Source organism: Podarcis filfolensis, assembly GCF_964270895.1.
Source record: "Podarcis filfolensis genome assembly, chromosome: 11".
Taxonomy (NCBI): domain Eukaryota; kingdom Metazoa; phylum Chordata; class Lepidosauria; order Squamata; family Lacertidae; genus Podarcis; species Podarcis filfolensis.
In genome coordinates this window covers 23,589,293-23,616,965 of record NC_139613.1, presented here as the reverse complement: position 1 = coordinate 23,616,965, position 27,673 = coordinate 23,589,293, and the positions used below count along the sequence as shown (strand labels likewise).

Genomic DNA, 27,673 nt, shown 5'->3' with positions numbered 1-27,673 from the left:
GTACAACAATTCATATTTGGTGGAGTTGCACCCCAATTAAGTACTTCTGGGGAGAAATACATGAGGAGTTGAAAAAAAATGCTTAAAATCCCATTAATGAAAAAACCAGAGGCTTACCTACTGGGCATTTTAGAAAAAGAAATACCGAAATTGAATAAAAGTATTTTCTTATATGCGACCACCGTGGCTAGGATAGTAATAGCATCTAAATGGGAAGCTAAAGAACTACCTACCAAGGAGGAATGGATTCTCAAATTAAATGAATATTTAAAATTGGCTAAATTAACAGCATCCATGCGACAGCAGACAAATCAAAAACTAAAAAATGAATGTCAATGCTTTGATGATTATATGTCAAAATATTGCTCTAAAAAAGACATGCTAATATGCTTAGATTAAGAATGTAAATGCATCAAAACAATAAATTATCAGTGGCATATGTATGTGTCAGAGCTACCCTAGGTCCCAGCTCACAAAGGACCAACGCTGCTTCGTTGTTAAGTATAAAAGTCTTTATTGAAGTTCAGTTTCACTTCCAGAGCCGCAGCGCGCAGCTCTACGTCTCAACTGTCAGACCGCTGATGCTCCGTCTGAGTCTCCTCCCCCTTGACACCAATTTAAGATTCTAGCCTTGCTCCACCTTCTCCGCTGCTCCTTCCTCCTCTGGGTCCGCCTGCCCGCCGGGGTTCCGCCCTTTCTAGCCTCTTCTCCCGCTGATTCCCCTGAGCCTTCTCCCTCCCTCTGGCGGGCTTTAGGAGCTGGTTCCCCATCCGGGTCTCCTGCTGTTCCGCGCGCCTGCACATTTGAACTTGGCGCGCGCGCCCAGCCAGCAGCTTTCCTCCTGACCGTTTCACTGCTGCTGTCACTGCTTCCCCCTTCGGGGGGGCTAGCTGCAACTGACCTCCCTTCCGTTCCCCCACTCTCCGATGGAGGCGTGGTCAGCCCTGACTCACTCTCTCTCCCCGCTGGAGGAGACGCTGGCCCTGACACATGTGACTCTTCCCCCCCACTACGCTCTGGTGGGGAAACTGGTCCCGATCCTCCACTGCTGCTTTGGGGTTCCCCTCTGGCTCCTTGTTTCTGGTGCGTCCCCCCTGGGACCCCCCTTGCCCTGACCATCGGCGCCCCCTTCTGGGAATCTTCTGATTCGCTGGAGAAGCTCATGGAATCTCTCGGGCCACTGTCATACTCCCCTACGCTGCCCTCGGATTCTTCCCCTTCGCTCTCCAATTCCTCTCTCCCCAGTGCTCCTGCTCCTGATTCCCTGACAGTATGTATATAGAGAAAATAAAAACAATCAGAATGCAATGATAAGGGTAAAATTTCTTCTAGAGAAGATGAGTAGCGGTGGAGGGAAATTAAACAGGGTGGTGGGTTTATTTTATTTTGTTTATGTTTTTCTTTTGCTTTTTTGGATATTGTATAATGATTTAATGTATAATCCTTTAATGTTTCTTTTCTGTTATGTATTATTTTTCTTTTTTTATTAAATTGTATGATGGAAAATCTAAATAAAAATACCAAAAAAAAGGAAGAAAAAATAGATGGGAGATTATCAGAATGTGGCACAAGGCTCACCCGTTGCAGCACTTTCTTGGTGGGTCGCACAGATTGTTACAGGTTGCGTGGAATTTGCTTAGCTATTGAATCTCCATTCATTTCTACGCCCGAGACGAAACGCATTGCACAAGAGAGAGAGAGACATCTAGTGGTTAAGACTGCCGTCTGCTGCACAGCAAACCTAACCCCGGATGTATTGTAGAAAAATGTACAGCACACATTCAGTTACAGTTTTTCCACCTGGATAATGGAATTCATCTACAGCCTCTACCTGAACCCAGTGGAATTCCCTTCAAAATTGCAGAGGCTCAATTTAGGTGTAACATGTAAGAAAGGTATACAGTGGTACCTCGGGTTACAGACGCTTCAGGTTACATTTGCTTCAGGTTACAGACTCTGCTAACCCAGAAATAGTACCTTGGGTTAAGAACTTTGCTTCAGGTTGAGAACAGAAATTGTGCTCCTGCGGCGCGGCAGCAGCGGGAGGCCCCATTAGCTAAAGTGGTGCTTCAGGTTAAGAACAGTTTCAGGTTAAGAACAGACCTCCGGAACGAATTAAGTACTTAACCTGAGGTACCACTGTAGATGGATCTGCTGCATAATGAAAGATACAAGTACTGCAGTATTTGAATTTCAGATTGGTTGTTTCTCGCAATGAGATTTTGAATACTGTACACATAATTTGATTTTGGGGGAGGTATTCCTGTGCCATTTGTTTATTTCTTTACCTTTCCTTGAATGGAACCAGCATATGGGCTTCTCCACCCCACCCTTTTACCCTTCACAACAACCATGTGAGATGCATTAGGCTGGGTGAGAGTGACTGGCTCAAGGCCACCCAACACTCTCCATGGTTTAGTGGCGGTTTAAACCCAGATCTCCCTAATACCAGTACAGGGTAGCCAATGTGGTGCTCAGCAGATGTTGTTGAACCCCCAGCTACCCTCGGCCTCAGCCAGCATTATCAGTGCACAGGAATGGTGGGAAATGGAGTCCAACGAGGTATGGAGAGAACCTTGTTGGCTATCCCTGTCATAGTCCATTACCAAAAAGTATCCCTTTGTTACACTCATCTGTTCTCCAGGCTACGATTCCCTTTTGTATCTTCTTCAAACTCATGTACAGGGGAAAGGCACCTTCAAAAGGTCTCATGTTCAATCCCTGGCATTTTCAGGTAGGGCTGTGAATGGAAAACCCTGGAAAGCTGTATAGGTGTTGCTGGATTGGGTGGATCAGTGATCTGACTTTGCATCATCTTCACCGTCATCCTCATAATTTATTATTTATATCCCGCCCATCTGGCTGGGTTTCCCCAGCCACTCTGGGCGGCTTCCAACAAAATATTAAAAATACAATAAAACATCAGACATTAAAAGCTTCCCTAAACAGGGCTGCCTTCAGATGTCTTCTGAATGTCATATAGTTGTTTATTTCTTTGACATCTGATGGGAGGGCGTTCCACAGGGTCGGTGCCACTACTGAGAAGGCCCTCTGCCTGGTTCCCTGTAACTTCGCTTCTCACAGTGAGGGAACTGCCAGAAGGCCCTTGGTGCTGGACCTCAGTGTCCGGGCAGAATATCTTGATGTTTTATTTTTCATTTTCTAATTGCAGCCCTGATGTCTTCTAAACACCATTCATGGTGCCCGTTTTGATCCTAAAAAACCTAGATGGATGTTTGTAATATACATAAATTGTTTTTCTGCTTTGAAAGTGGTAAATAATACATGAAAACAAGTAAAACATTTATAAGGTTAGAGATTGCCAACTTGTCTTCCAGGCAGCAGGTTGAAACCTGTCCTGCGTTCAGACAAAAAAGGGATGCAGGGGGTCATTCTCAGTGGCTCTACTCTGGTTAGATTACTCCCTCCCCAGGGAGGCTGGGCAAAGGGTGGGCTAAAGCTTATTTCAAAAGTGCTATATTCTGGTTTGATTAGTTTTTGGCCTTCACTGGTGTTCATTTGGTTATGGGGTCTGGACAGAGTTTTAATGTATTGAATTTTGTTTTATGCCATTTCACAGTAACAAGAGGGTTTCTGATATCTGAATAATTAAATATGGTTGCCTTTCTTGAGATTTGTGGCATCAGCAAATGTGATAAAAATAAGTTCATTTAGATAGATATTTATATTACAAAGTGGACTTGTTAATATTCATTTATACTTTATGCATTTGGTCTGTGTGAGATACGTACTGATTTCATCAAGTTAGCTTGCATCAGTCCCAGCTAATGAGTAAACCATACAAATGGAATTCTCTATATTTTTAGCTGTAGCTGATTGGTTGATTTGGGGAAAAAATGTTTTGATGTACACAGTGATTAAGTGGCCCTGCTGTCTGAAGAGATCTCGTTTATAATCTGCTGACTAAACTGCATCAGCAAAGTCTGCTCTGTTATGCGCTGTAGAACAACTGTTTTTGGTTCTAAAACAATAACAAACTTCTTTTTCTTTTCAGGTAAGTTCAAAAACATTTATTTCATTGGTTGCAACAAACAGGTAGGACAGTATATTCTGCTCCCTTTTCTATGTGACTAAGTCTACATATCTTGAATGCTTAGAGGGTCATACTGGGCATTGGGATGTATGCAAAGTAATGAACTATTTGGATAAAAATCTCTCAGGTGTGTGTGTGTGTTTTAGAATTAGTCCTTGTGGTTACTGGGGCTTCCTCTCCTCAGTCCTTGGTGGATATTTTCAGTTTGCCCCGCCTAAGAAGGTGGGCTAGATTCTTGGATTTGTGAGATCCACCATTTGTACTTAATGATCTTGGCCCATTCTGGTTTGTTCAATCAGAATTAGTAAACTGGATCTCAGAAGGTGGAAGAAGCTGAGTTCTGGTGGTTCTTAAAGAGACTGCTTTGAAATCCCTCCTTTTAGATCTTAACAACTTCCACCCTGTTTTACATTTTTTGATCACGATACTTCAGCATTTGATGGCAAAGCAGCTCCAGTTTTTCTTGGCTGAAATGGATAGCTCACATCTATTTCATGTTAAATTGTGGGTGAACATATCAGATGACACAGCGATTCTTTAAACAGCTCTTGTTTATTCACAGGCCAGAACAGAACTGAACTGAAGGGTTCAGCCAGCCTGGTTATATAGAGCTCCACTAGAATGCAACAGTAACCATTTTCTGTAACTATCCAATCACTGAACGTCACTTTCGATCCCTTATTTGCATATGTGGACCTGAACTATCTACAGTATCCCCCTGCTGGCCCAGGGCGAGAACTTCAGTAAATAACATTTCAGTCTATCTCCTACCTCAATTATCAGACAGGAACTCCCTTAACTGCCTGGCGAAGGGATAGATAAATCTGTCAATTTAAGTTTCTTTCAATTTCTCTGCATGTTACACATCACAGAATCAGTCCCATGAGCCAAGCTGAGGCCAGCTGTGTGCAACCTGTAATAATCCTTGGAACAATTTTATGGATGTAGCTTTTATGAGTTCAGAACAGCCTTCCCCAGCCTAGTGCCCTCACAATCTTTTGGACTGCAGTGGTCATGCTGCTTGAGACTGATCGGTGTTGTACTCCAAACCGTCTTAGAAGGGCACATTGGAGGAAATCTGTTGCAGAGCGATTCTGCTTATGTATTTGAAGCCTCCTGGAAAACAACAGAGAAAGTGTTACAGGAAATATTTGCTGTCCTGTAGCTTACCCTCTTGGACCAAGACCACTTTGAAAGTTTTATCCTGAAACACGTCAAGGTGCCTGCTCATCATTTGCTAAGGCTCTTCTATTCCATCTGAACTAAAATTAGGCTTCCTCTGTGTTTTTTGAGATGCGGATTGTCCTTGGATGATCACTATCAGCTAAAAACAGAGAGGAAAAAACAGCTTTGTCTTGAGGGGCCATTAATAGGATGCAGAGCAGCAGTTGTGCCCTCTTTCTCACATTTGCCAAAAGATGCTGCTTGCCTGCTAATGTCACGTGAAGCAAACATTGTCAACCATCAGGAGTGAGCAACAGCGATAAAGCTTGTTTATGAAGTTGTTGTGAGACTCTGTGTGTAGATCGGCCATTCCAGCTGCATGTCTTCATGGGTTTGCGGGGAGATGTGTATGTCTTGGGTATACGCGAAGGCCAGTGTTTTGTAGTGGTTAGAGTAGGAATTGGGAGACTCATGTTTAAATTTCCACTCAACCAAGAAGCTCACCGGGTGACTCTGCACCACTTGCTGGCCTGGTATGCATATCATGCAAAGCAAGACCGTCATGGCCTCATGTGAACTTGTAGGCTCATTTTGCTACTGTACTGCACTGAGCTAAGCCATGATTTGTCTTAGCATGTTGTTTGAACCTGGGCTTCAGACATCTTGCAAAGTTACATCTCAGGCCTGTAGCACGTAGTGAAATGGGGGATTTCATATCAAATTTCAGTTGCACTCCAAAGCAGTTCACTTGGTGCATCTTTTTTTGCATACTGTCTTTGATTGCTAGCCCAGGCTTTCCTTCATCCAAAAGAATGGACTATTTTATGTGTGTGAACCCCTTACTTTGTGTTTTAACTCTTTGGTATCCTTTATATGCCTGTTTTAATGTTTTTAGACTGAATTTTAATGATATGTTTTTTTTAAAAAAAATATATGTGCACCATTTTCAAAATATTAACCAATTGATAAATACTCTTAAATAAATAAATAAGGTAATTCCAGACAAAGGGTTTACATTTATTTGGCCTTAATCTTAATGGTAATAGGTTTTTATTTTCCTTCCACCACATTGAGATTTGTTGTGCTAATTGATTTAAGCACACGTTGGAACAGGAAGGGAAACAGTTGCCATGGTATAAAAAATTGAAATTAACTTTGTTTGATGCTTTCAAGGTTTGCATTGTTTAGCGAGGCTTGCTAAATTAATTTTGAAAACAAATATATATTGCAAATTGGTGTTGTGATAGCTGACATAGTAATTATATAGCCACTGTGGCTTGAATGCAAAATCTTTTGTTCATATTGGTTTGGTATTCATTCTGTTTAGTTTTATGATAATATGTAAATTAGTGAAATTAATATTGTGAGACTTGGGAGGTAAATAGTGTCTCTAGAAAACAAAAAGATTTCTCTGAAATTAGAAGCACCATTGTTTAGCACCTGTGCAGCAGCGAAATGTTATATAACAACTTAAAATACAATTGAGTTTTATTCAAAAGAAGAATAGGAATCACCTTGCTCCACCTGCAAATTCCAGGTGCCTAGCTCTGGTGTGTGGAGATGCGTTACTCAAGGAGAAGCTCATTATTGGCAGTGCATGATTTACCACAGAACAAAAGGCGGGTATGCTGAGGAGAACAAGGGTTTAAGTCCTGCTTTAAGAGGAAGCGTATTCCTCCAGCAGTTTCTCCATCTTGGTGCTTGAAGGTGTGGTCTGGTCAGACTTCAGGAGACTCAGACTTCAGGAGACTCAGTTCCATGACTAGGGCTGTGGCCCATTTAAACTGGCCTGTTTGTTGTGTGTCATTGAATATTTCAAGTGGTAATTGTGGCTGCATTCAAATATGGAAACGTGTGGAGTTTGCTTCCCTCTAGATCAGGGGTGAGGAAACCTCCAATCTCCAGGCCCATACCCTCCAACATTTCTCCAATGAAAATAGGGATGATGGTGGTAGTAGTAGTAGTAGTAGTTATTTATTTATTTATTTATTTATACATACATACATACGTACGTACATACAGTGGTACCTCGGGTTACATATGCTTCAGGTTACAGATGCTTCAGGTTACAGACTCCGCTAACCCAAAAATAGTACCTCAGGTTAAGAACTTTGCTTCAGGATGAGAATAGAAATCGTGCTCTGGTGGTGCGGCGGCAGCAGGAGGCCCCATTAGCTAAAGTGGTGCTTCCGGTTAAGAACAGTTTCAGGTTAAGAACGGACCTCCGGAATGAATTAAGTTCTTAACCCGAGGTTCCACTGTACATACATACATACCCCACCCATCTGGCTGGGTTTCCCAACAGAATATTAAAACACAATAAAACATCAAGCATTAAAAACTTTCCTAAACAGGGTTGCCTTCAGATGTCTTCTTAAAGTCAGATAGTTGTTTATTTCCTTGACATCTGAAGGGAGGGCGTTCCACAGGGTGGGCACCACTACTGAGAAGGCCCTCTGCCTGGTTCCCAGCAGCTTCACTTCTTGCAGTGAGGGAACCACCAGAAGGCCCTCGGAGGTGGACCTCAGTGTCAGGGCTAAAGAATGGGGGTGGAGACGCTCCTTCAGGTATACTGATGATGATGATGATGATGATGATGATGATGATGATAACAATACTGTTTATACCCCGCCCATCTGACTGGGTTGCCCCAGCCACTCTGGGCGACTTCCAACAAATTATAAAGCTACAGTAAAACTTCAAACGTGAAAACCTCAGTGGCTCACAAGGCTGTTTTCCTCAAACCACGCCCACCTGGTCCATGTCTGGCATCACATGTGACCTCAGGTGTTGGGCAGGTAAGGGCATGGAACAATCAGGAGCGTAAATTGAGCTCCCAGTGAATTCTTCATTTGCAAGCAGGACTTCCTGACAGTGACTCCTACAGAGACCAGCTGCATGGCGTCCCCCCTCTAGGAACTCCCTAGCGCAACTGAGGGTGCCTCGATGTCAGTTCCGATCAGCTGAGTCCCTTTGATGCTGTCACCCAGCGTCAGTGGCTTTTCAGGGTCTCAGACAGGGATCTTTCCCATCCCCTTCTGCCTGGTTCTTTTAACTAGACATGACAGGTATTGATTTAACGAGGGATTAAACTTGGAATCTTTTGCATGCCAAACATGTGTTCTGCCGCTGAGCTATGGCCTTTTTCCTGTCAAAATTGGTTGCCAATTTTGGACTTCTAAATTTTATTCCTCAAAGTGCAATTATTTTTAATGGCCTACTCTGCAACACTTTTTTAAAAAAATAAATAAAAGGCAAATGACTATAACATCAGTTCCTTATTTAGCTCTGTGTCTCTACAGTGCTCCCTCTAATTCACTGTTTTGCTACAATTTGAATGAAGGACGTTTTATACATGGCACACACGCCTACTTTCAGTCTGATTCCAACCCACCATGACTTGTGTCTAAAAATGCGCTCTGGGCCTTTAAGAACTGGGTTTAAGCATCCCAGAGCCCCATCACTTGCAAAAGGAGAGTGTTTCTTGTATCTAGCTTTGCAGTAAGCTGAGTGGAGTTGTCAAAGTCATTCACTGTAATCAGAGAAAGGCACAAAGGGTTCTGGATGAAAAAGCTGCCAAAAGGGCTGAAAATAATCTACATGTCGGAGACACTCTCTGGAATGGCTGATGCCTCACAAATCATTATGCCCCATTGGAACAGGAGCTGCTTCCTTACGTAAAACGAATGCCTCTTTGAAAATGGAGAGGGGAACCAGAATTAAGGTGGAGAGAGAAGCAGTTGGTTCCTACATTTACCAACTAAAAATCATTTACATGTGGTGGGGGCCATTGGGCTGCTGGTGTGAAGCAGCTCCGTTGGCCATACAAAATAATATTTTGAGGAGAGGTGTACACACACACACACACACACACACACACACACACACAGAGGAAGCTGCCATTCTGAGTCAGATCCTTGGTCTAGCATAGTACTGGAAGAAGCACAGATCACTGGAAGAAGCAATGATTCTTCAACAGCAACTTCGTTGGACTGGTCATGTTGTGCGGATGCCTGATTATCGTCTTCCAAATCAACTACTCTATTCCGAACTTAAAAATGGAAAGCGTAATGCTGGTGGTCAACAATGGAAACCAACGTCCCCACTGTGGAAGGACGTGTGGGTCCAGAATTGGCCTCCACAGTCACTTATGGACTCATTGTTAAAACCATGTTTATGGAAGACAATCTTACTCGGCTCCAAGTGATCGCCAAAGACGAAGAAGAAGACACTGACAGGCAGCAGCTCTCCAGGGTTTCAGACAGGACTGTCTCCACCCTACCTGGAGAGGCCAAGTATTGAACCTGGGACCTTCTGTGTGCAAAGCGAGCACTTTGCCACTGAGCTGTGGCTGGTTCTCAGTCCTTCCATGCATCTTTTAAAGAGAAGCATCAGGCAGGCAGATGGGAGAGTTGTGCACCTTGCATCACATGCAGGGAAGGAAGGAATGGGTTTCTGGGTAATGAATGACTGTCATGTGAGCAAGCTTGAGTTAATTTTATTGAATGAGAGCCACTGTGGGTAGACATTTGAGACGGCTTTCTCGGCCTTGGGTGCCCAGATGTTCTTGAATTACAGCTCCCATCATCCTTGACCACTGGTCATGCTGGTTAGGAATGATGGGAGTTGTAGTACAACAACATCTAAGGACCCAAGGTTGAGAGAGGTTGAGTTAGACGGCACTGTTTCCCAGACTTGGGGTCTCCAGCTGTTTTGGACTACAATTCCTATCATCCTTGACCCCTTGTCCTGCTAGCTAGGGATGATGGGAGTTGTAGTCCAAAAACAGCTAGCGACCCAAGTTTGGGAAACCCTGAATTAGAGTGTTAGGCTTGGGAGAATGGGGTTCATATCATATTCAGCCACGAAGTTTGATGCATGGTGACCTTAGGCCAGTTGTTATCTCTCAAACTGACCCCCCTCCCTCACAAGGTTGTTGTAAAGATAAAATGGGGAGAGGGACCATACGTACCATTCTGCTTTCTTGCAGGAAGTGTGGGGTTTTCTTTTAATGTAATGAATAAATTTGCCTAGATGCCAACTGGATACTCACTGCATGTTTTTCACCTTTGCTTGATTTCACCCTGAACACATTCATATGTTATTGAAAGAAAATGGGGGCCGTGTAAGTGTATGGTAAGGAACAAAGGGACTGTTAGCTACATTGGTGCTTTGCTCCTGCGCTCTGTGTAACTTCTCAGCAACACACCACTTGCTCTCTCCTAATCGGTGCTATATTTATAAACAGCTTTACTAGGAGAGTTTCTCCCTTCAGTAATGAGATAAGGTCCCTGAATGCAGCCAGTGTTCTTGCTCAGGGCAAGTGTCACGCTGCAGGAAATCCTGGTTATCCTCTCTACCTTGGGCATGCTCTCAGCATTGCCGAAAGCACAGCCCAAGGAAAGGCATTTCGTCAGAGAGCTACAAGTAATTTTCTCATAAGTGTGACGCACCTCCAGCTCTGTGGCCGGGTCTCTCTGCACATTAGTCGGGGATTGTTTGCAGCCTGTAAATGGCCTTTGTCTGGGAACCACTGGGAATAGCTGCCCCTCCAAGGAACAACAAGAAGAAGTTTCTTTTCTTGAAGTCATACAGGTATCTGAACTTGCCTGCTGTGGGTTGATGTTGTTGACAGTCCCGTCTATCTATAGTTTTGTCTCAGGCCTGCAGCACGTAGCGAAATGGGGATTTCTGATCAAATTTCAGTTGCACTCATAGTAAGCATTTCACTTGGTACGTCTTTTGCATGCTAGCCTTTGAATGCTAGCCTTCTAAACGAGCAGATTAAAAGTTTAGGAGATTACTCTGACATAAGTGTATCACACTTGAATTAACAACTTAGAGTGGGGAAAACCTGCATGAACATTTCAAAGCAAAAACAAACGCATTTAAATGGAAGCTGGCAAATTGCTGAATTTGCTTATTCAGTGATCTGTGTCAAATGCTGTTTAGTAGCAACTGAATTTGGTGCTTCTGAGACTGGGATTGATTTTGAAGTTTGTTGGGTTACGGTCAGTGCTTTTTTTCTGGGGGTACACAGGGGTACGCATACCCCTAAACATTTTGTGAATCTTTGTATTTTTTTTTATATAAATATTTATTAGAGTTTTCAATTTTATACAAACAAAAAAGAAAAAGAAAAAAAATATTAAAAACAAATCAATTTCAATACCAATTTTCAATAACATGTTTCCTTGACTTCCTCATACCTCCCCTTCTTGTTTTCTAATTCAAATTATTTATCCAGCAAATCCTAATCTCTTAACATTCCAATTAACTAACACCTTATTTTCCAATCAACTTCTTAAATTTTGTAGCTTAAACAATATTTATACCAATTCTTTTTACCATAACAGCTAGAGACCACATAAATTCAATCCAGCATCTTTGTATTTTTGTCCATTTACTGTATTTATTTTTCCCACTATAAAATGGTGATTTTCTTGAGTCAAAATGAGAGTACCCCTAAATATTTTTTTTTAGAAAAAAAAAGTGCTGGTTACAGTTATCCTGTGGAAACCAGTGTGTCTTACTTCCAAGTAAATGCATAAGTGCTAGCTGCACTTACTTGGGAGTAAGCCGCATGGAACCTACCATATAGTAGACATGATTAGGATTGCACTATGCACTTTCATGTTGGACAATAATATTCCTTTCTTTATCTGTGTTCTGCAAGTGAAAGAAAACAAAAGAAAATGCACTGCAGCCATTCTTCAGGATGGGGGTGGGAACCCAAATAGCAAAATGTGCAATTAATGGGTATTTGTTGAGACGCTTATTGATGATAGTTTCCCAGTCTACTTTGTTGGTTTTTAATTTCATCTAATCCTGTAGGAAGCACATTTTTTGTGTGGAAACACATTCACATAACACAACTTTTTTTTTTATTACTTACCTATCATTATGCATGTGTATAGCTCTTCCTTGTTTTGACAATACCATGAAACATGTAAGTTGCAATCCTTTACTCAGTTACCGGGAAGGGGCACCCACTGAACTCAGAAGTTATATATTGGGTTGCACTGTTGGGCTACTGTTTTTTCTCAGCTTCAGGCAGGTTTTTAACTTTCCTGCAAATGATTTCCCCACCACCACCCAAAAAGCACACATTATAAATACTATTACACAAACGCAGCTCACGTACCACTAAACTCAAGTACAAAATAATAATAATGAAAGTCAGTTCCAAAACCATTTATAACATTACGCTCATAGTTGGAAATGGATAATTTACCTGTCAGATGTTTGTATTACTTGTGACCATACACATTAGCCAAATGAATGCACGTTATAATTTTGTAATACAACCTATCTGACGAAAGAAAGGTATTAATACATAATTACTTTTTCCTTGGCTTTCTGTTCTTCCATGATTTAGCAAGACAAATTCAAATTAAATATATATAATATCAGTCCTTGTTTATTGCAGGTATGAAAGAGTAGGGTGCTTCTCCCCCCTCCCTTTTTTTCTACATTGTCAGACAGGCTTTTCACTTTCATGAAAATGATTTGTTTTCAGAAAATATGCTGGCTGATGTGTGTTTAGATACAGAAAAAACCTGTGTACAGTGGTATCTTGGGTTACAGACACTTCAGGTTACAGACGCTTCAGGTTACAGACTCTGCTAACCCAGAAATAGTACCTCGGGTTAAGAACTTTGCTTCAGGATGAGAACAGAAATTGCGCGATGGCGGCAGCAGGAGGCCCCATTAGCTAAAGTGGTACCTCAGGTTAAGAACAGTTTCAGGTTAAGAATGGACCTCCGGAACGAATTAAGTTCTTAACCCGAGATACCACTGTATTTATCCCAGTCCAGGAATAATGTGCAATATGGAAAGCACTTATTGAAATGGGTTCTTTACAGAAAGAAAAAAAGTAAAAAGCAAACATCGCCCAAATCTGTGCACATTTCTCATTGCTGGATTACAGCTTGTCAGTTTGTTTGGTGCTTTTAGCTGTGACAGCATCACTCAATTGTTTGGATGGCAGGGTTGAGGGAAGAGAGAGCTACCCAGGAGTGCTGACTGGCTAGAAAAACCTGGCATGTAGCAGCAAGCATGCCCCCTGGTGCTGCATGCCGGGATCCCTGGACTCAGCTCAGAGTGTATATTAATTAATGCAACTATTGAGAAATTGCAAAGACAGCATAGTGTAGTATAGTATAGTTGGCATATGACTGAGGGTCAATACCCATTTGGCCATGAAGCTCACTGGGTGAATCTTGAGCCGGATATAGTCTCTCAGCCTAGCCTACCTCACAGGGTTGTCATGAGGATAAAGCAGGCTGGGGAGAGACTAATCTACATTTCATTGGACTACTTGAAGAAAATACAGAATATGGTAGCTAGGTAAACAGGCAGGCATAGTTAGAAGATGCCCTCTGGACCAATAATCCAGGCTTTCTCCTCTCCAGAGATTATACTGTTAAATCACCATTCCTATTCAAATTTGAATTTTATCCTTAACAGTCTATCGCGTATATTTGGGTTTTCTTAGGTTTTCAGACTTTACCAGAGGTGTTGCTTAGGCACGGTGTGGACATAGTGCAGAATTTAGAGATAACTGTATTTCATTAACTGCAAATAGACAAATTATTAAGTGTACTTCATGGCTGAAAATGAGATGCAGGAACTGGAACTTTTATATAATTTTGTAGACTCTTTTCTTTCATTCATCCTTTGGGTTATGTTTTGAGATCTGTGGCAGAATATTTTGCTTCCCTGTAACCCAAGAACATTGCCTTCGTCAACTCACAGTTCTCTCCACGTCACTGAAATATCTAATGACAGTGTCAGTATCAATAAACTTCTAAAAATTAACATATCACAATAGTTGGCTTTCGGAGCTGATCTACTTTCCTCTTTTGCTCTGGGGTATTCTGTTACTTGAAAAGAGATTCGAGAGTAAGCAAAAGAGCATCAAGCCTTGCATCTTACAATGCATAAAAGCCTTGCTAAACTCAATGGCAAGAGATACTGGCGCTCGTTCTCATACTGAAAAAGTGGGAACTGCAGCAAAATGTTGCTGGGCATCCCCACTCTGAAAGAAGGGTTTATTTCTCATGGCCCCAGTCAGCCTGCAAAGAGAGCCTTGTAGCGCTATTCAGGCCTTAGGGGAGAGGGATGGAGGACACAATTTCCTCTCCCTGCGCTCTGAGGTCATTGCCTGCTGAACTGTGTATTTATTAGAGGGTTGCCAGCCCCAAATGTGAGCATTTTATGGTGAGATAACTGTGGGAGGCTCCACCCGCTCACAGTACCGCTGATCACCTCCATGAGTTGTGAAGAGGGTAGCCTCCTAATCTTGTATTATTTTTATTTATTGTTGATTTCATTTATATCCCACCATTTTCTCCAAGGAGCTCGAGGTGGCGTATGAGGTTCTCCCCTTCCTCATAACAACCCTGTGAGGTTAGGCTGAGAGGCAGCGGCAGGCCCAAGGCCACTCAGTGAGTTTCATGGCTGGATGGGGATTTGAACCCTGGTCTCCCAGGGTGAAATCCAACACTCTAACCACTACACCACACCTCCTCCCCCTCCTCCCCCTCTAGAGGTTCCCTGCATGTTTTGTTGTTGTTGTTGTTTAGTCATTTAGTTGTGTCCGACTCTTCATGACCCCATGGACCAGAGCACACCAGGCACTCCTGGATAGGTTTGTTCTTCTTGCAGTCCATGAGACTCTCAAGAGTCTCCTCCAGCACCACAATTCAAAAGCAACAATTATTCGGCGATCAGCCTTCTTGATGGTCCAGCTCTCACTTCCATATATCACTACTGGGAAAACCATACGGACCTTTGTTGGCAAGGTGATGTCTCTGCTTTTTATGCATGTTTTAGAACAGTGAAAACATAGTTACCATCACCACAATGCCTTGTGTTTTGTTAACTCGTATAGAGAATGCTTTAAGAGGGCAGATAGTGGAGCAGTGGCAGTGGTGGCCTTATTTCATTTCCCAACTGATAGTGGTCATATCCTTGAGAGTTGCTAGAAGACCCTCTCCAGAGGGCTCATTTCATTCTCATGGGTTTCTCATTCCATAGACTCAGACCGGCCAAGTCTCCCTTTTTTCCAGGGATGGTCCTGGATTTGCAGAAGTCGTCCCAGTTTCTGATTTGATACCAGAATGTCCTGCTTTTCCTCAGAACACCACTATTATCAGAGAAATGTTGGAGGGTATGGTAGGATGTCCCTATTTTCATCGGAAATATGTTGGAGGTTATGGAGTTATGTGACCCATGAGCCAAAGAGATAAGTAACTATACAACCTTGGGAAGGCATCTGAAGGCAGCCCTGTATAGAGAAGTTTTTTTAAAAAAATGTTTAATGTTTTCTTATGCTTTTGTATGTTGGAAGCCACCCAGAGTGGCTGGGGCAACCCAGTCCGATCGGCAGGGTATAAATAACAAAATTATAATTATTATGGAATAGGATGTCCCTGCTTTCATTGGAGAAATGTTGGAGGGTATGTAGACTTCTGTTTGCCTACTATGGACTAGGCAAGCCTTTGGTCTGTTTCAGTTGCTCTGTTTCATTCCTAAGTTTAACTAATACCTAATTAGTACATATTTTCATATTGCAGACCTTATGTTATTTAAATTACAGGTTGCTTTTTCCATCATTACTCCACCGCTTATTGCCCAAGTGTTGTGATTTCTTGAAGAATTTGTATGGAAACAATCCGCTTTGTGCCAGCTGTGGTACTAAGGTATAGGTATCAGAATTGCACTTAAAACAGAATATGTGAAAACTTCACAGTCAGAGGGAGAAAATCTGTATGTATGCAAAGTTAAGCACAAAAAACTATTTACAGAAACAAGTACTCTATTTATATTGCATTTCCAATGGAAGAAAACAAGACAAATACTCAGTTCAGACTACACGGTTCCTGATTGAGAATATTTCGTTGGCTCAGACACTGTCTCATCCCCTCTCAGGCAGGGTGCCCCCCCCTTCCCTTTCCCGGTTTGTGTAACCATAGTTTGCTGTGGCATTCAAATTGGGAAACTATAATGAGGACTAACCAAGATTGTTTCCAAACCATGCTTTGCAAACCACATTCAAACTATGGTTCCTAGTTTTATGCTTTACAGGTAATTTATTCCTAGTGAGTGAAAACCACAATTTTCCCAATTCACATTTCACAGCAAGCTATAATTGTACAAACCAGGAAGGGGGAAGGGGAGGAGGGAATCCCTGTGCGAGGTGGAATCCAAACTAGGGCAGGAAAGTATAAATAACTTTGTGTATTTCTGGAAAACAAAATTGTATTGCAAATTTTCCAGTTCTTAAGGAGCAGGCGGATCTTTGCTGCATAATAATGTTCATCTTGAAATTTTTTTAGCAGTGACACCCAGTTCTTGCACCACATAGTCTGTTTGTGGTGTTCAAAAACCTTGGATTTACTTTTTCTTGCTACACACATACTCCTAACAACAGCCAAGTAAGCATGCATAGATAGGCTTGGGGTGCAGGATTGCAACTTTACGTACTTGTACAAAGCTTTAAGTCCCACTGAACTGGATGGAAGTTGCTTCTCAGGCATAAATATTTGGCTGAGGTATAATCAGTGCTTTCTTCTGGGGGGACGCAGGGGTACGCCTACCCCAAATTATTTTGTGAATCTTTGTATTTTTGTCCATTTACTGTATTTATTTTCCCCGCTTTGAACTATAAAATGGTGATTTTCTTGAGTCAAAATGAGAGTACTCCTAAACATTTTTAATTTTTTTTGAAAAAAGGGACTGGATATAATCAAATAAGTTTCAGAACTGTGCTCCCTTGCATTCCTCTCTCACTACACCGCTGATTACTATACCTCCATACCCGGGAGAAAGGTCATAGCTCAGTTGAGCAGCACCTGCTTTGCATACAGGTGCAATGCCCAGCATCTCCAGGTAGTCTGGAAATGTCTTCAGTCTGCCCCAGAGAGCTGCTGCCTGTCAGTGTGAGCTAGGGAGAGCCAATGGTCTGATTCCTTTTGGGCACTTACTTATGTCCAGATATGCATTGCTATTTAAATTAGCAATGCAAACCTCAAGGTATGTAGATAAAGTGCCATCTCTTGACATTATTTGGACACAGTTGAACGTGCTAGTGGCCTCTGGCATGTGAGAGGATTTTGGAGGTCCAGCAGTGGCTTGTGAGAAGGAGGCTCAGCTGAAGAGGAGTTCAGCTGAGGGATGTAGGTGAGGCTCCGGTGACGCAGGCTGGCAGTTGTGTGGGTGAAGGGATTTGGGTAAGCGAGGTGTAGTTTAGCAGCAGTCACATTGCTGGTGCCTTTCCTCATCACAATGAGCGCAGAGGAGTTTGGTGCAAAATGACGATGGTAGAGCCTTGTGCATGTACCCCGTGAGCAGCTTGGCCCAGTAAGCCATTTGAGCATGATAGCTCTGATTTAGACTGCAATGTTTTCTAGTTCCCTCCACCTCCTTGGAAACTGCTTTGCTTTAATTAAAATTGTGCTCACCCCCTAGAAGGATCCTTGGTTGTATTGGCAAGTTTCTGGAATATTTGAAACCCTGAAGAAAACAACTCCTTGCTGCAAGGCAGTTTGCCTCGATGTTACAAAAATGCAAGTGACATTTCAATTAATTTTGCTCTGTGATGGCTAAGAAATGTAATCACCTCTTTCCAGCACAATATCTCTACTCAGGGACCATCCATAAACTTTGCTGCACCTCTAGAAATAGGTAGCAGACCTTTGACAAATGCGTCGTTGTTTGAAACAGGAGGAAATGTTTGATTGGCAGAAGGGCTTTAAAAGGCCTTTTTAAAAAGTATTGTGCATTTCATGGACAGCCAGCTGTGTGTCTCTTATGGGGGGGGGTAAAGATAAGAAATGTGGGAATGTGGCAGGAATGTAGTGTGGGAATGGGGCGTTTTTATCTAACATATTTTTATCTACACCTGCTGTTAGGTTCAGTGGCTAGTGTGGATAAAGAACATCAGGGAAGAGCTCTAAAATGTTTGTTAGATCTGATCCCTAAAAGAATAGGTTGGTATGACGTAATGAAACTCTGGTGCTCTCTTGTTAGGACATTTGAGTGTCTTTCAGAATGGATAGGAACCGTACAAAGTGCAAAGTACAAACTTGCTTTAGAGAAATAAATGCTGATTGTGAACCCCCCCCCCATTTTTTCCTCCTACCTTCAAATATTTTTTTGTTTTAAATGTGAAAGCTCTGTTTGTGACTTTCACTTCAATAACAAGGCTGCTATAAATAGAGCAAACATCAGACCTGATACCCAATACATTAGGTAAACATGTTGACACGAGTTCAGCATGTACTGTAAAATAATTTCTAGGGGCTGCGTGGATAAAAGTGGAAAACTGAGTCAACTGGGGTGCTTTTTAATGTTTGGTTAGCACTGGTCATTGTGAAAGTGACCAAAACCATTAAGGCTCCAATCCTGTATCCACTTACCTGGGAGTAAGCTCAATAGAAACTAGTGGGACTTTATTCTGAGTAAACATGAATGAGATTGCGCTGTTGCTTCCCAGCTGCTGGTATACAGTACAGTAGTATAATGCTGATAGTAGTCGTTAGTAGCTATTTTCGAGAGGTGCACAGTACTTGCATTTAAATTGCTGCCTTTCTCAACAAAGCAGCAGTGACCAGGGAGTGTCTGCATTGAAGAACAACTATTTAAACTTGTAGGTACTATTCTTGGTTGATTAAAGCAGCACATATATTAAAAATGCCCACCCCCAAGTTCCAGATGAATAATGCAGCTGTTTAGCTAAATAAAGACTCAAGAGTTTGTGTAGTGCATTGGTTAAGAGCATGAGCTCAGAGTCACTCTTTAAAATCTCAATTTAGGCATAAATCAGTGGGTAGCCTCAATCCTCCGCTGTTCCGTCTGTAATATGAGGCTCATAATACATTTCTTCTCTGCAGGTGGTGGAGCTGGCTGAGATAAGAAATGTGACATGCTTTGAGTGCTTTTTGCACAGTGCTTGGTATTACTAGTGATACCAAACATAACAATATGGAATCAGCAACTTTGCAGACTCCTAGCAAAGTCTCCACTCTGATGTGCTGATCCAGAAACTGCATATGTTGCAAACACGGATATCATTTGAAATGAACCAAACTTTTTGTGTGGCAGCACCTACACTTTCGAATTCCCTGCTTATTGATATCAGGCAGGTGCCTTCACTATAATCTTTTGGCGCCTGCTAAAAACATTTTTGTTTAGACAAGCCTACCCAGATACGTAGAATGCTGTTGTGTGTTTTATTCTTAGTTTATTGCTGCTTTTTTGAATATTTTAAATAGTTGCTTTTAACTATTGTTTACTGATAAGTTTATTGTTTTATTCTCTTCGTAAACCAATTTGAAGGTTTTTTTCTACAATCAAGCGGTATATACATTTTATGAAAATAAATAAATGCTGTACAGTGGCAAACTATATGGATCATGTGCAAGATGGTGGGGCCCCTCATACAAAACTTTCAAGCCAACTTACTTGCATGATGCAAATTGGAGTGCAATAACATCTGCCGGGGGGGAGGGGAGGGCAAATGTTACCCCTCTCTGCTGTAAACTAATATGGATTACCTTTTCTATCTTCCCTTGACATTAGTCCCTGATGGAGTCTGGGCTGGGAACTCCAGGCTTTCCTTTTCTCAACCAGTTTTTGGATCTGGGGGCTTATTGCTTGGAAAATTCCCACCCATGTACCTATTCATTCCTGACTCTAATACATGCACCCAAAGGGAGGGGTGAAAGCCTACCCACTCTATACTACCCATCACAGTAAAAAAAATTATTCCAGTAGAACCGGACTGTCCTTGAAATCTACTTGAATTTTTTAAATAAAATATTATCAGAGGAGGGAAGACTGGGCTCAGTGGGCTTATTACTGACATTCGTCAAATCGAAATATGGCAAAATATTGCTAATTGTTGATGTGCGGGCGTGTTATTTAATATGACACAGATGGTGCATTTACTTCCTCTGTTGCGTTAGCCAAATGGAGCATGCTGTGATCAGATCTCTCTTTCAAAAACACATCCATCCATTCATGCTGTTGCCAGCCGTCTTTTACTGTATGAACCACCAGAGAGCAGGTTCAAGTTTCACTTGAAAGGCTGGTAACTGAAGCTCATCCTGGAGGTACATCTGGCCACAGCCTTGATCTGCCTGCCCCTTGTTCCAAAGGTCTCTCAATGCTCCAGCATCGAGAAAGAACACACTCCAGCGTTCACAACTCTCGGTGGACAAACAGGCATAGTGAAAGGGAAATGTAGGGTAACACAGCTCCAGGATCTCGGCCCCCTCCCCCCGCAGTACCAATGTCATGGACTGGAGAGACACAGAGGAGTGGAGGGAGGAACCGGCTGAGGAACCGCTAAAGGATCAGACCCTCCAAATGTCCCTATTTTCCAGGGACATCCCTGATTTAGAGAAGCCATCCCGGTTTCTGATTTGATCCCAGAATGTCCCACTTTTCATTAGGATGTCCCTATTTTCATTGAAGAAATGTTGGAAGGTACAGAGTTATCCAACCCCCGAGCTGTCTGAAGGCAATCCTGTATAGGGAAGTTTTTTTTTAAATTGTTTAATTATTATTATTATTATTATTATTATTATTATTATTATTATTATTAGTTGGAAGCTGTCCAGAGTGGCTGGGGCAACCTAGTAAGATGTGTGAGGTATAAATAGAAAAATTATCATTATGGAATGGGACGTCCCTATTTTCATTGGAGAAATGTTGGAGGGTATGAAGGATGATGGCTCAGAGAGAGAAGACTTGGGAAGAGCAGCTGAAGGGCTTAGTGAGCTGGGAGAGTCTGTGGCAGAGAGAGGACCAGAATCAGAGGCAGAAGCTGAAGCAGGAGAGGCCAGATGCAAAGTGGCAGAGATGAGTCTGGCTGGTGAAGAAACCAGGGAGTCTTCCCCACCCCATTGGTCTCCCAGGACCAGGAGAGGCATGAAGAGGGTGGAGGAGAAATTAGCTTCACGCAGGCACAGTCTCAGATTACGGGGGTGGAGGGACGACACTGGAGAGGAGATGGCTTAGGCAGCTGTGGGGAGGTGGGTACCTTCAGTCTCAGCAACTGCTTCATGGGGGGCAAGACCTGCCAGAGATGAGTGTTGCGCTCATTAGGCCTGACACTCCTGTGCAGCTCCTGTTTTTGTTAATAGAGAGTTAACGCCAACTGGCTTGGGGTAATTTACTGCTGACTTGTTCCTGATGATGTCCAATGATGTCATCTGCTGAAGAGCCAGGATAACAGATGGATTATCTCTCCTCTGGCAAGTGAATAGGGTCATAATTAAGCGTTGATGTTTGTGTCAGATTGACATGGAGCAGCCTTTGCCAATCTGAAGGGTACCAGTTTGGCAAAGGGCTGGCACAGAAGCAGTCAGGTAATAAGGGAAATAATCAAGTAGGGGCAGGAGCCTTTCTTCTTTTTCTTTGATGGAGTTCTTGCTTCACACCAGCAGCCTAACTGGCAATATTTCTGTGTGAGATAGTTTACATTTCTAATAAAAAGCTAAATGTTGCAATTAAGCTGGCTGAGGATCTTTTGTTAAAGCTCAGTGTGTTTTACAAGTTGAATTTATTCTATAAACATCTATTCTGTGGCTGTTAATTGATCCTAATAAATAGGATATTAGGTTACATGCAGCTGCTGCTGCGTGTATTTGTGTATGTATTGATCAACAGATTTCTTCCCTGCCTCCACCAGACAAAGGTCAGTCAGCATTCACTAAGCAGCCCAGTCCTCATTGGGCAGCCTTCCTTTATTTTTTGCAGAAGGAGGTACACACACATTCTGTAAATCATGGTGCTCCCCTGAATCTGCTGATACCTCTCTCCCACTCTTAGGACTACGTAAGAATCCTCTCAGCGAATGGGCTTGCTATTGGTACATGGGATTATTTTATATTTTTTAGCCTGTCCTTCCTCTAGCAAGCTCAAGGTGGAGTGCATGGTATGCAATTCTCTCCCCCACTCCCTCATTCTCACAAGCCAGGTCAAGATGAGAAACAGTGACTGCCCCAAGGTCATCCGTTAAGCTTTGTTCCTTTGCAAATACTTGTACCTGCTTTATGTACTCAAAGTACATAAACTTGAACTGTGGCCCCCTCACCTACTGATTGGTGTTCGGCCTTTTTAAAAGTGCAAGAGGCATGTCCCTAGCACTGAGCTCCCTTTCCTGTAGCCTGGGTACCACTGAGGTCAGCCTCCGTTAATTGAATCATGTCTACCACACACACGTAACTCTCATTCACACACAACTTTTTCTCCAGATGCTGCAGGCAGTGGGGAAAAGGTGGGTCCTGTGGAATTGGACTTCCTGACAGATTTCCTTGGTGCATTCTTGCAAGATTATCAGTTTTTAAATCCTCCCACAGCACTTCTGTGTAGACTGTTTCCACCTGCCTTTCTAAAACCCTCCATTCTCTGCTCCAGGAATTTGGAAGACTTACAGGGCTAGGGATCACAAGTCGTTCCTTGTTGAACTACAGTGGAACCTCGGGTTGCGGACGTAATCCGTCCCAGAGGCACGTCCGCAACTCAAAGCGTTTGCATCCAGAAGTGTCATTTCTGCGCACGTGCGCGGCATGATTTAGTGCTTCTGCGCATGTGTGAAGCTCGATTTAGCGCTTCTGCGCTTGTGCGAGCAGTGAAACCCAGAAGTAACCGTTCCAATACTTCCAGGTTGCTGCAGGATGCAACTTGAAAAACATAACCTGAAGCGGATGCAACATGAGGTATGACTGTACTGCTCTCGTTCCCCTTGACCACTGGCCATACTGGAGCTGATGGGGATCAAGCAGTATCTGGAGGGACATAGCTAGGCTACCTGAATGATCATATGTCCCTATACAAACCTCCCCAGGTGCTAAGGTCCTCAGGTGAGCACCTTCTCTCAGTCCCATCACATCAGTAGCACAGTTGTTGGTGATACGAAACAGCCTTTTCTGTGGCTGCTCTCATATTGTGGCATTCCCTCTAAAGCGAGGTTAGGTTGGCTCCTCCTTTGTTTTGTTTCCACTGGCTGACTAAGACCTTTCTCTTCAGACAGACCTTTGTAAGCTAAGGTGCAGAGGATGCTTATCACTGGGCTGCTGTCAGGGAAAACTGGATTTTAATTGCTGGTTCTTAACGTGTCTTGATGTATTTTAGCTAGTTTGTTTTTAATACTTTGTATTCTATAATGATGTTTTCCAATAATAATAGTAATAATAATAATAATTCAAAAATAATAATTTAATTTATACCCCCGTCCTCCCCTGCTCAGGACGACTAACACCAAATATGAATTACAATAAAACGTAATAGAAAACAAACAAACAACAACAAACAAACAGTTAATTAAAATATGGCTTAAAATGTAGCCTCATTTTAGTAGTAGCCCATAAATCAAGACCGTAAAGGGAGGAAACATCAGATATTCATCCGATCCAGCTATCCATGCTGGTTCTACATGGGCCAGCAAAGAAGCCAAGGGAAAATTTATATACCCAATCCTATATAAGAGGTCAGAGTGAGTCGAAGTCGAAGGCCAGGCGGAACAGCTTCTTCATGCAGGCCCTGCGGAAAGATTGCAAATGTTGGAAGCCAGTTTGAGTCCCAACTTGGAAAAAGGCAAGCTATAAATACATTTAATAATAATAATAAAATGATGGTGAAAGCGCTGCTCTAGGGTTAGGCACTTCCTCTAGGGCTCCGCAAATTCGGAGAACTGAGGTGTACAAACGGAGCATTCTCTCGCATATCTTCTGACCTTAGCTGTTCTAGGCAAAGTGAGGATGGCAGCCCCATTGCTTTGGCAGGCCCTTCCTTTGCTGGTCAGGGAGTCCTGGCAGTTGCCCAACCTTGCCAGTCTTGTGAGGCGCACTTCAAGGCTTTTTTTCCCCCAGCCAGAACTCTCCAGAACTCAGTTCTGGCTCCTCTCGGGTGGGTGCCATCGTAAGAGAACAAAGGAGGTGTTTCTTTCCGTGTTTCAGGTTCCCCCGAGAGTGACCTCATCAACTTGAGCTAGCCTCCTGCTGGCTTCCCATGGTCCTGCTGTTCCAATTCCTCATCCCCAATCTCAGTCTGGATGCCCAGAAAACCCACTGTGGGGCCATTCATCTGCAGTAGCTATTCTCAGAGGATGCCAGGGTTGACATCTCACCACAGAAAACTCAAGATGATTTTCCAAAGTCTTTTTTTTTTTTTAATGGTAATGGAAGAAAGATCTGGAGCACACTCTTTATACCCCCAAGATGCATGTTCTGCGTTACATCTGTCTTAATGCTTAATTCAAGCTGGCATAACCTCTGCCTGGCTCATTAGCAGAGGTTGCAGTTGGCTGCCCTCTCTCTCTGGCTTTGTCCCTTTGCCAGGGTCCGGTTCTCAGGCAAGACTCGCTTGCACTTCAGGAAGACTTCTTTGGCAAAGGGTGGAGGTTAGAAATATAGTCTGAACCATTCACCAGTTATAAATAACATACATACCAGTTGTGATGGGAAAAGAACATCATTCCTCCTGTCAAGCTTAATTGAACACTCTGAAAATTCGCTGGGTTGTGGCTTGTACTTTTTTCACAGGAAGACAGTAGGCGTTGCCATTCCAGTTCAAGAAGCCTTAGTTTGGCCCATCCAAAGCTGGTGCCCACCAGATGTAGTTGGACTTGCATCATCCCAAAGGTCAATAAGTATGATGGGGGTTGCAGTTCAGCAACATTTGAATGGCACCACATTTGGGGAGGCAGTCTTAATTGTTTGATTGTATGGGCTTTAGTTAATTCATCAGTTAGTGAAACAGTTGTTCTGAAACAGGAAGGTCAGTTTCCTTGTTTTTAGATGATCTATGTGCATCTTAGAAAAGCCATCTGTCCTATATGACAGGAAGCAGAGACTCCCTCTTAAGATGGTGCCTGCCATCTAGTTTTTATAAGAAACTTGTTGAAGAGCAGGGTGGGAATCAAACATGGCGGTCATCTGAACCTCCTTGGTTACCTTCCTGCTCCTTAATTCCTCCTATGGGGGCAAACTTCTGGCCCATTGTTGATAGTATGAACAGGGATGCCTTTGTTATCTTCCTCTCCCTCCATGATCCCTGGCTGGGTAATTTCATCCTGGGGCTGCCCCCCCCATATTTATGCATAATATTCTGCTGTTTAGCCCCTGAATGGGCTCAAATGACAACAACAACAACAACATCATACAGTGGTACATACAGTGGTACTGGGTTACATATGCTTCAGGTTACATACGCTTCGGGTTACAGACTCCAATAACCCAGAAATAGTACATCAGGTTAAGAACTTTGCTTCAGGATGAGAACAGAAATCATGCAGTGGCGGTGCAGCGGCAGCAGGAGGCCCCATCAGCTAAAGTGGTGCTTCAGGTAAAGAACAGTTTCAGGTTAAGAACAGACCTCTGGAACGAATTAAGTACTTAACCCGAGGTACCACTGTAGTTTTGATGAAATGAAATATTGCTTCCTGTAGTTTTAGCAAGAAATTGGCAATTGGTCCCCTAGAGCAGCCCATGGGGGTCGTTTAACTGGCCCAAGAGCTGCCTCTGAACCAAGCTGCCCGCTCGGCGAGTCCCTGCATGCGGTGCTAAACCGGCGCAGTGCGGCATGGGGACTCACTTCTGCAGTGCCAAAAATCGCGTCTGCGCAGACGCTGCAAATCACTGCTGCGCGTGCTCATGTGCACATGCGATCCGGCCCACGGAGGGATCTCCGCTGGAGTGAATTGGCCCAGGCGAGGTAAAACTTGCCGACCCCTGCCCTAGAGCCTATTCCAGGAAAAGGTTATATTCAAGGCCTATTGCAATGAGATTGAAGTGGTTATGGCTGCCTTCCTTAACCCCCAGTTATCTACGGGGGACTCACTTCTGAGGAGACATAGGTAGGATTTTAAGTCTTGATGACTCCAGCGGGATTTGTTTGTGACTAACATTTGCTCGATCCCATCTTTTGCCCTTAAACCCTTTGTACCTTTTGAGCAGTGTGACTTAGCCTTGGGAGGGGGCGGAAAGAATAGATCATGGCATTCTGATTGAATTCTTGATGCTTCTTGTCTTCCCCGGTATAAGGCAATCGTGGAAGGTTACCCATTATTTGCAGCTGATAAGCAAGACACTGGCATAGCAACAGTCTTCTGCATTGATTTTTCAAGGACCTTGAGTCTGGAATTCAAACATGTTTAGCTATGTCTCCTAGTTGCATCTTTTAAAAGGGAAGATGTTACCCATTAAAATGGGTTCCTATAGTAACAGCAAAGGGATGTCGTCACAGATGTTTGCGTACACTTTTCCCCATGTAAAGTCTCTGTCTTAGTCTATATTCTTCTGAAAGTTTCAAGCCTTTCACCAGGAAAGGTACAGTTAGATCAGGGGTCAGCAAACTTTTTTAGGAGGGGGCCAACTCACCGCCCCTCAGATCTTGTGGCAGGCCAGACTGCACACACACGTGCACACAGACACACACACACGGCGGAAGGGGGCTTCTCTCTCCTCCAGCCCCTCCCCTCCTCCTGCTTTCCTACTCCTCCGCTGCTCTGCCTCTGGTTGAGAGCCAGTGGCGGTAGCAGTGCCTCTCCTTTCCGGTCCAGCTTTCCTGGGCACCAGGCATGGGGCCAGTAGACGCGCCAAGCTCCAGCCAAAGCCCTGTGGTGTGCCCATTACAATGTCCATGGATGGAGAGGCTGGTGGGTGGATTGTGAGTCTGGGCTGCACCTCAGCACGCAGGCGGCGAGGCTTCGGATTGGCTGGCACCAATCAAAGCCCAGCTTCCTTCCTCCGCAGGGCGGGGAGAAGCCAGGAGGAGGGGGGAACAGGGACGAGGTGCTGCTGCAGTATGTGTGTGAGGGAGGAAGGGAGGGAGAAAAATGGTGCCCCCCCCCCAATTTTTTTAAAAAATAATGTTGCAGCCCGAACGATAACGCTGATCCAAGCGGCAATTCTAGGACTTTCCACGGGCCGGATCCAGAGGGCGGTTGGGCCTGATCCGGCCTATGGGCCTTAGTTTGCCGACCCATGAGTTAGATGTTAAAGGTCCCTAAAACCTAACACACACACACACACCAGGTCTGTTGAGCTATTCAGTTCAACAGCTAATTTCAGTCAGTAGTAAAGTAAGATATAAAATGTGATGAAATAAAGCAATATCTCTAAGATACATTGGGCTAAGAAAACTACAGTTTCAACTATTTATACTTTGTATTGCCCTTCCTCTTCTTAGTGTTTATTAGGAATCTTTATTAGGGATGTCAGAGACCTGCTGGATTAGGCCATAAGTGCATCTAGCCCAGCATTTTGTTCTCAGATTGGCCAACCAGATGCCTTTGGAAAACCCTTAAGCAGAACCTGAGTGCAATAGTACTCTCCCTCTTATTGCATTGATCTGCATCATTACCCTCTGAGGAATCATGGTGATATTGTTTGCTTGTTCATTCATTCGTGTACAACCTCTTGCACTGGTTTCATAGAGATG

At 43.3% G+C, this 27,673-nt stretch overlaps 1 protein-coding gene across 10 annotated transcripts in view; it reads left to right on the top strand.

The window, feature by feature from the left end:
• Positions 1-27,673, top strand: part of PDE4D (phosphodiesterase 4D) — a 628,032-nt gene that overhangs the window by 439,888 nt on the left and 160,471 nt on the right. The window contains exon 1 of one of the 10 annotated variants that reach the window (XM_083576116.1): positions 10,491-10,813. The exons of the other annotated variants lie outside the window; for them this stretch is intronic. Within the exon in view, the coding sequence (XP_083432242.1) occupies positions 10,731-10,813 (83 nt within the window). The 5' untranslated portion in view covers positions 10,491-10,730. Of the gene's footprint in view, positions 1-10,490; positions 10,814-27,673 lie in introns of those variants that run through there. 10 annotated transcript variants of the gene reach the window in all.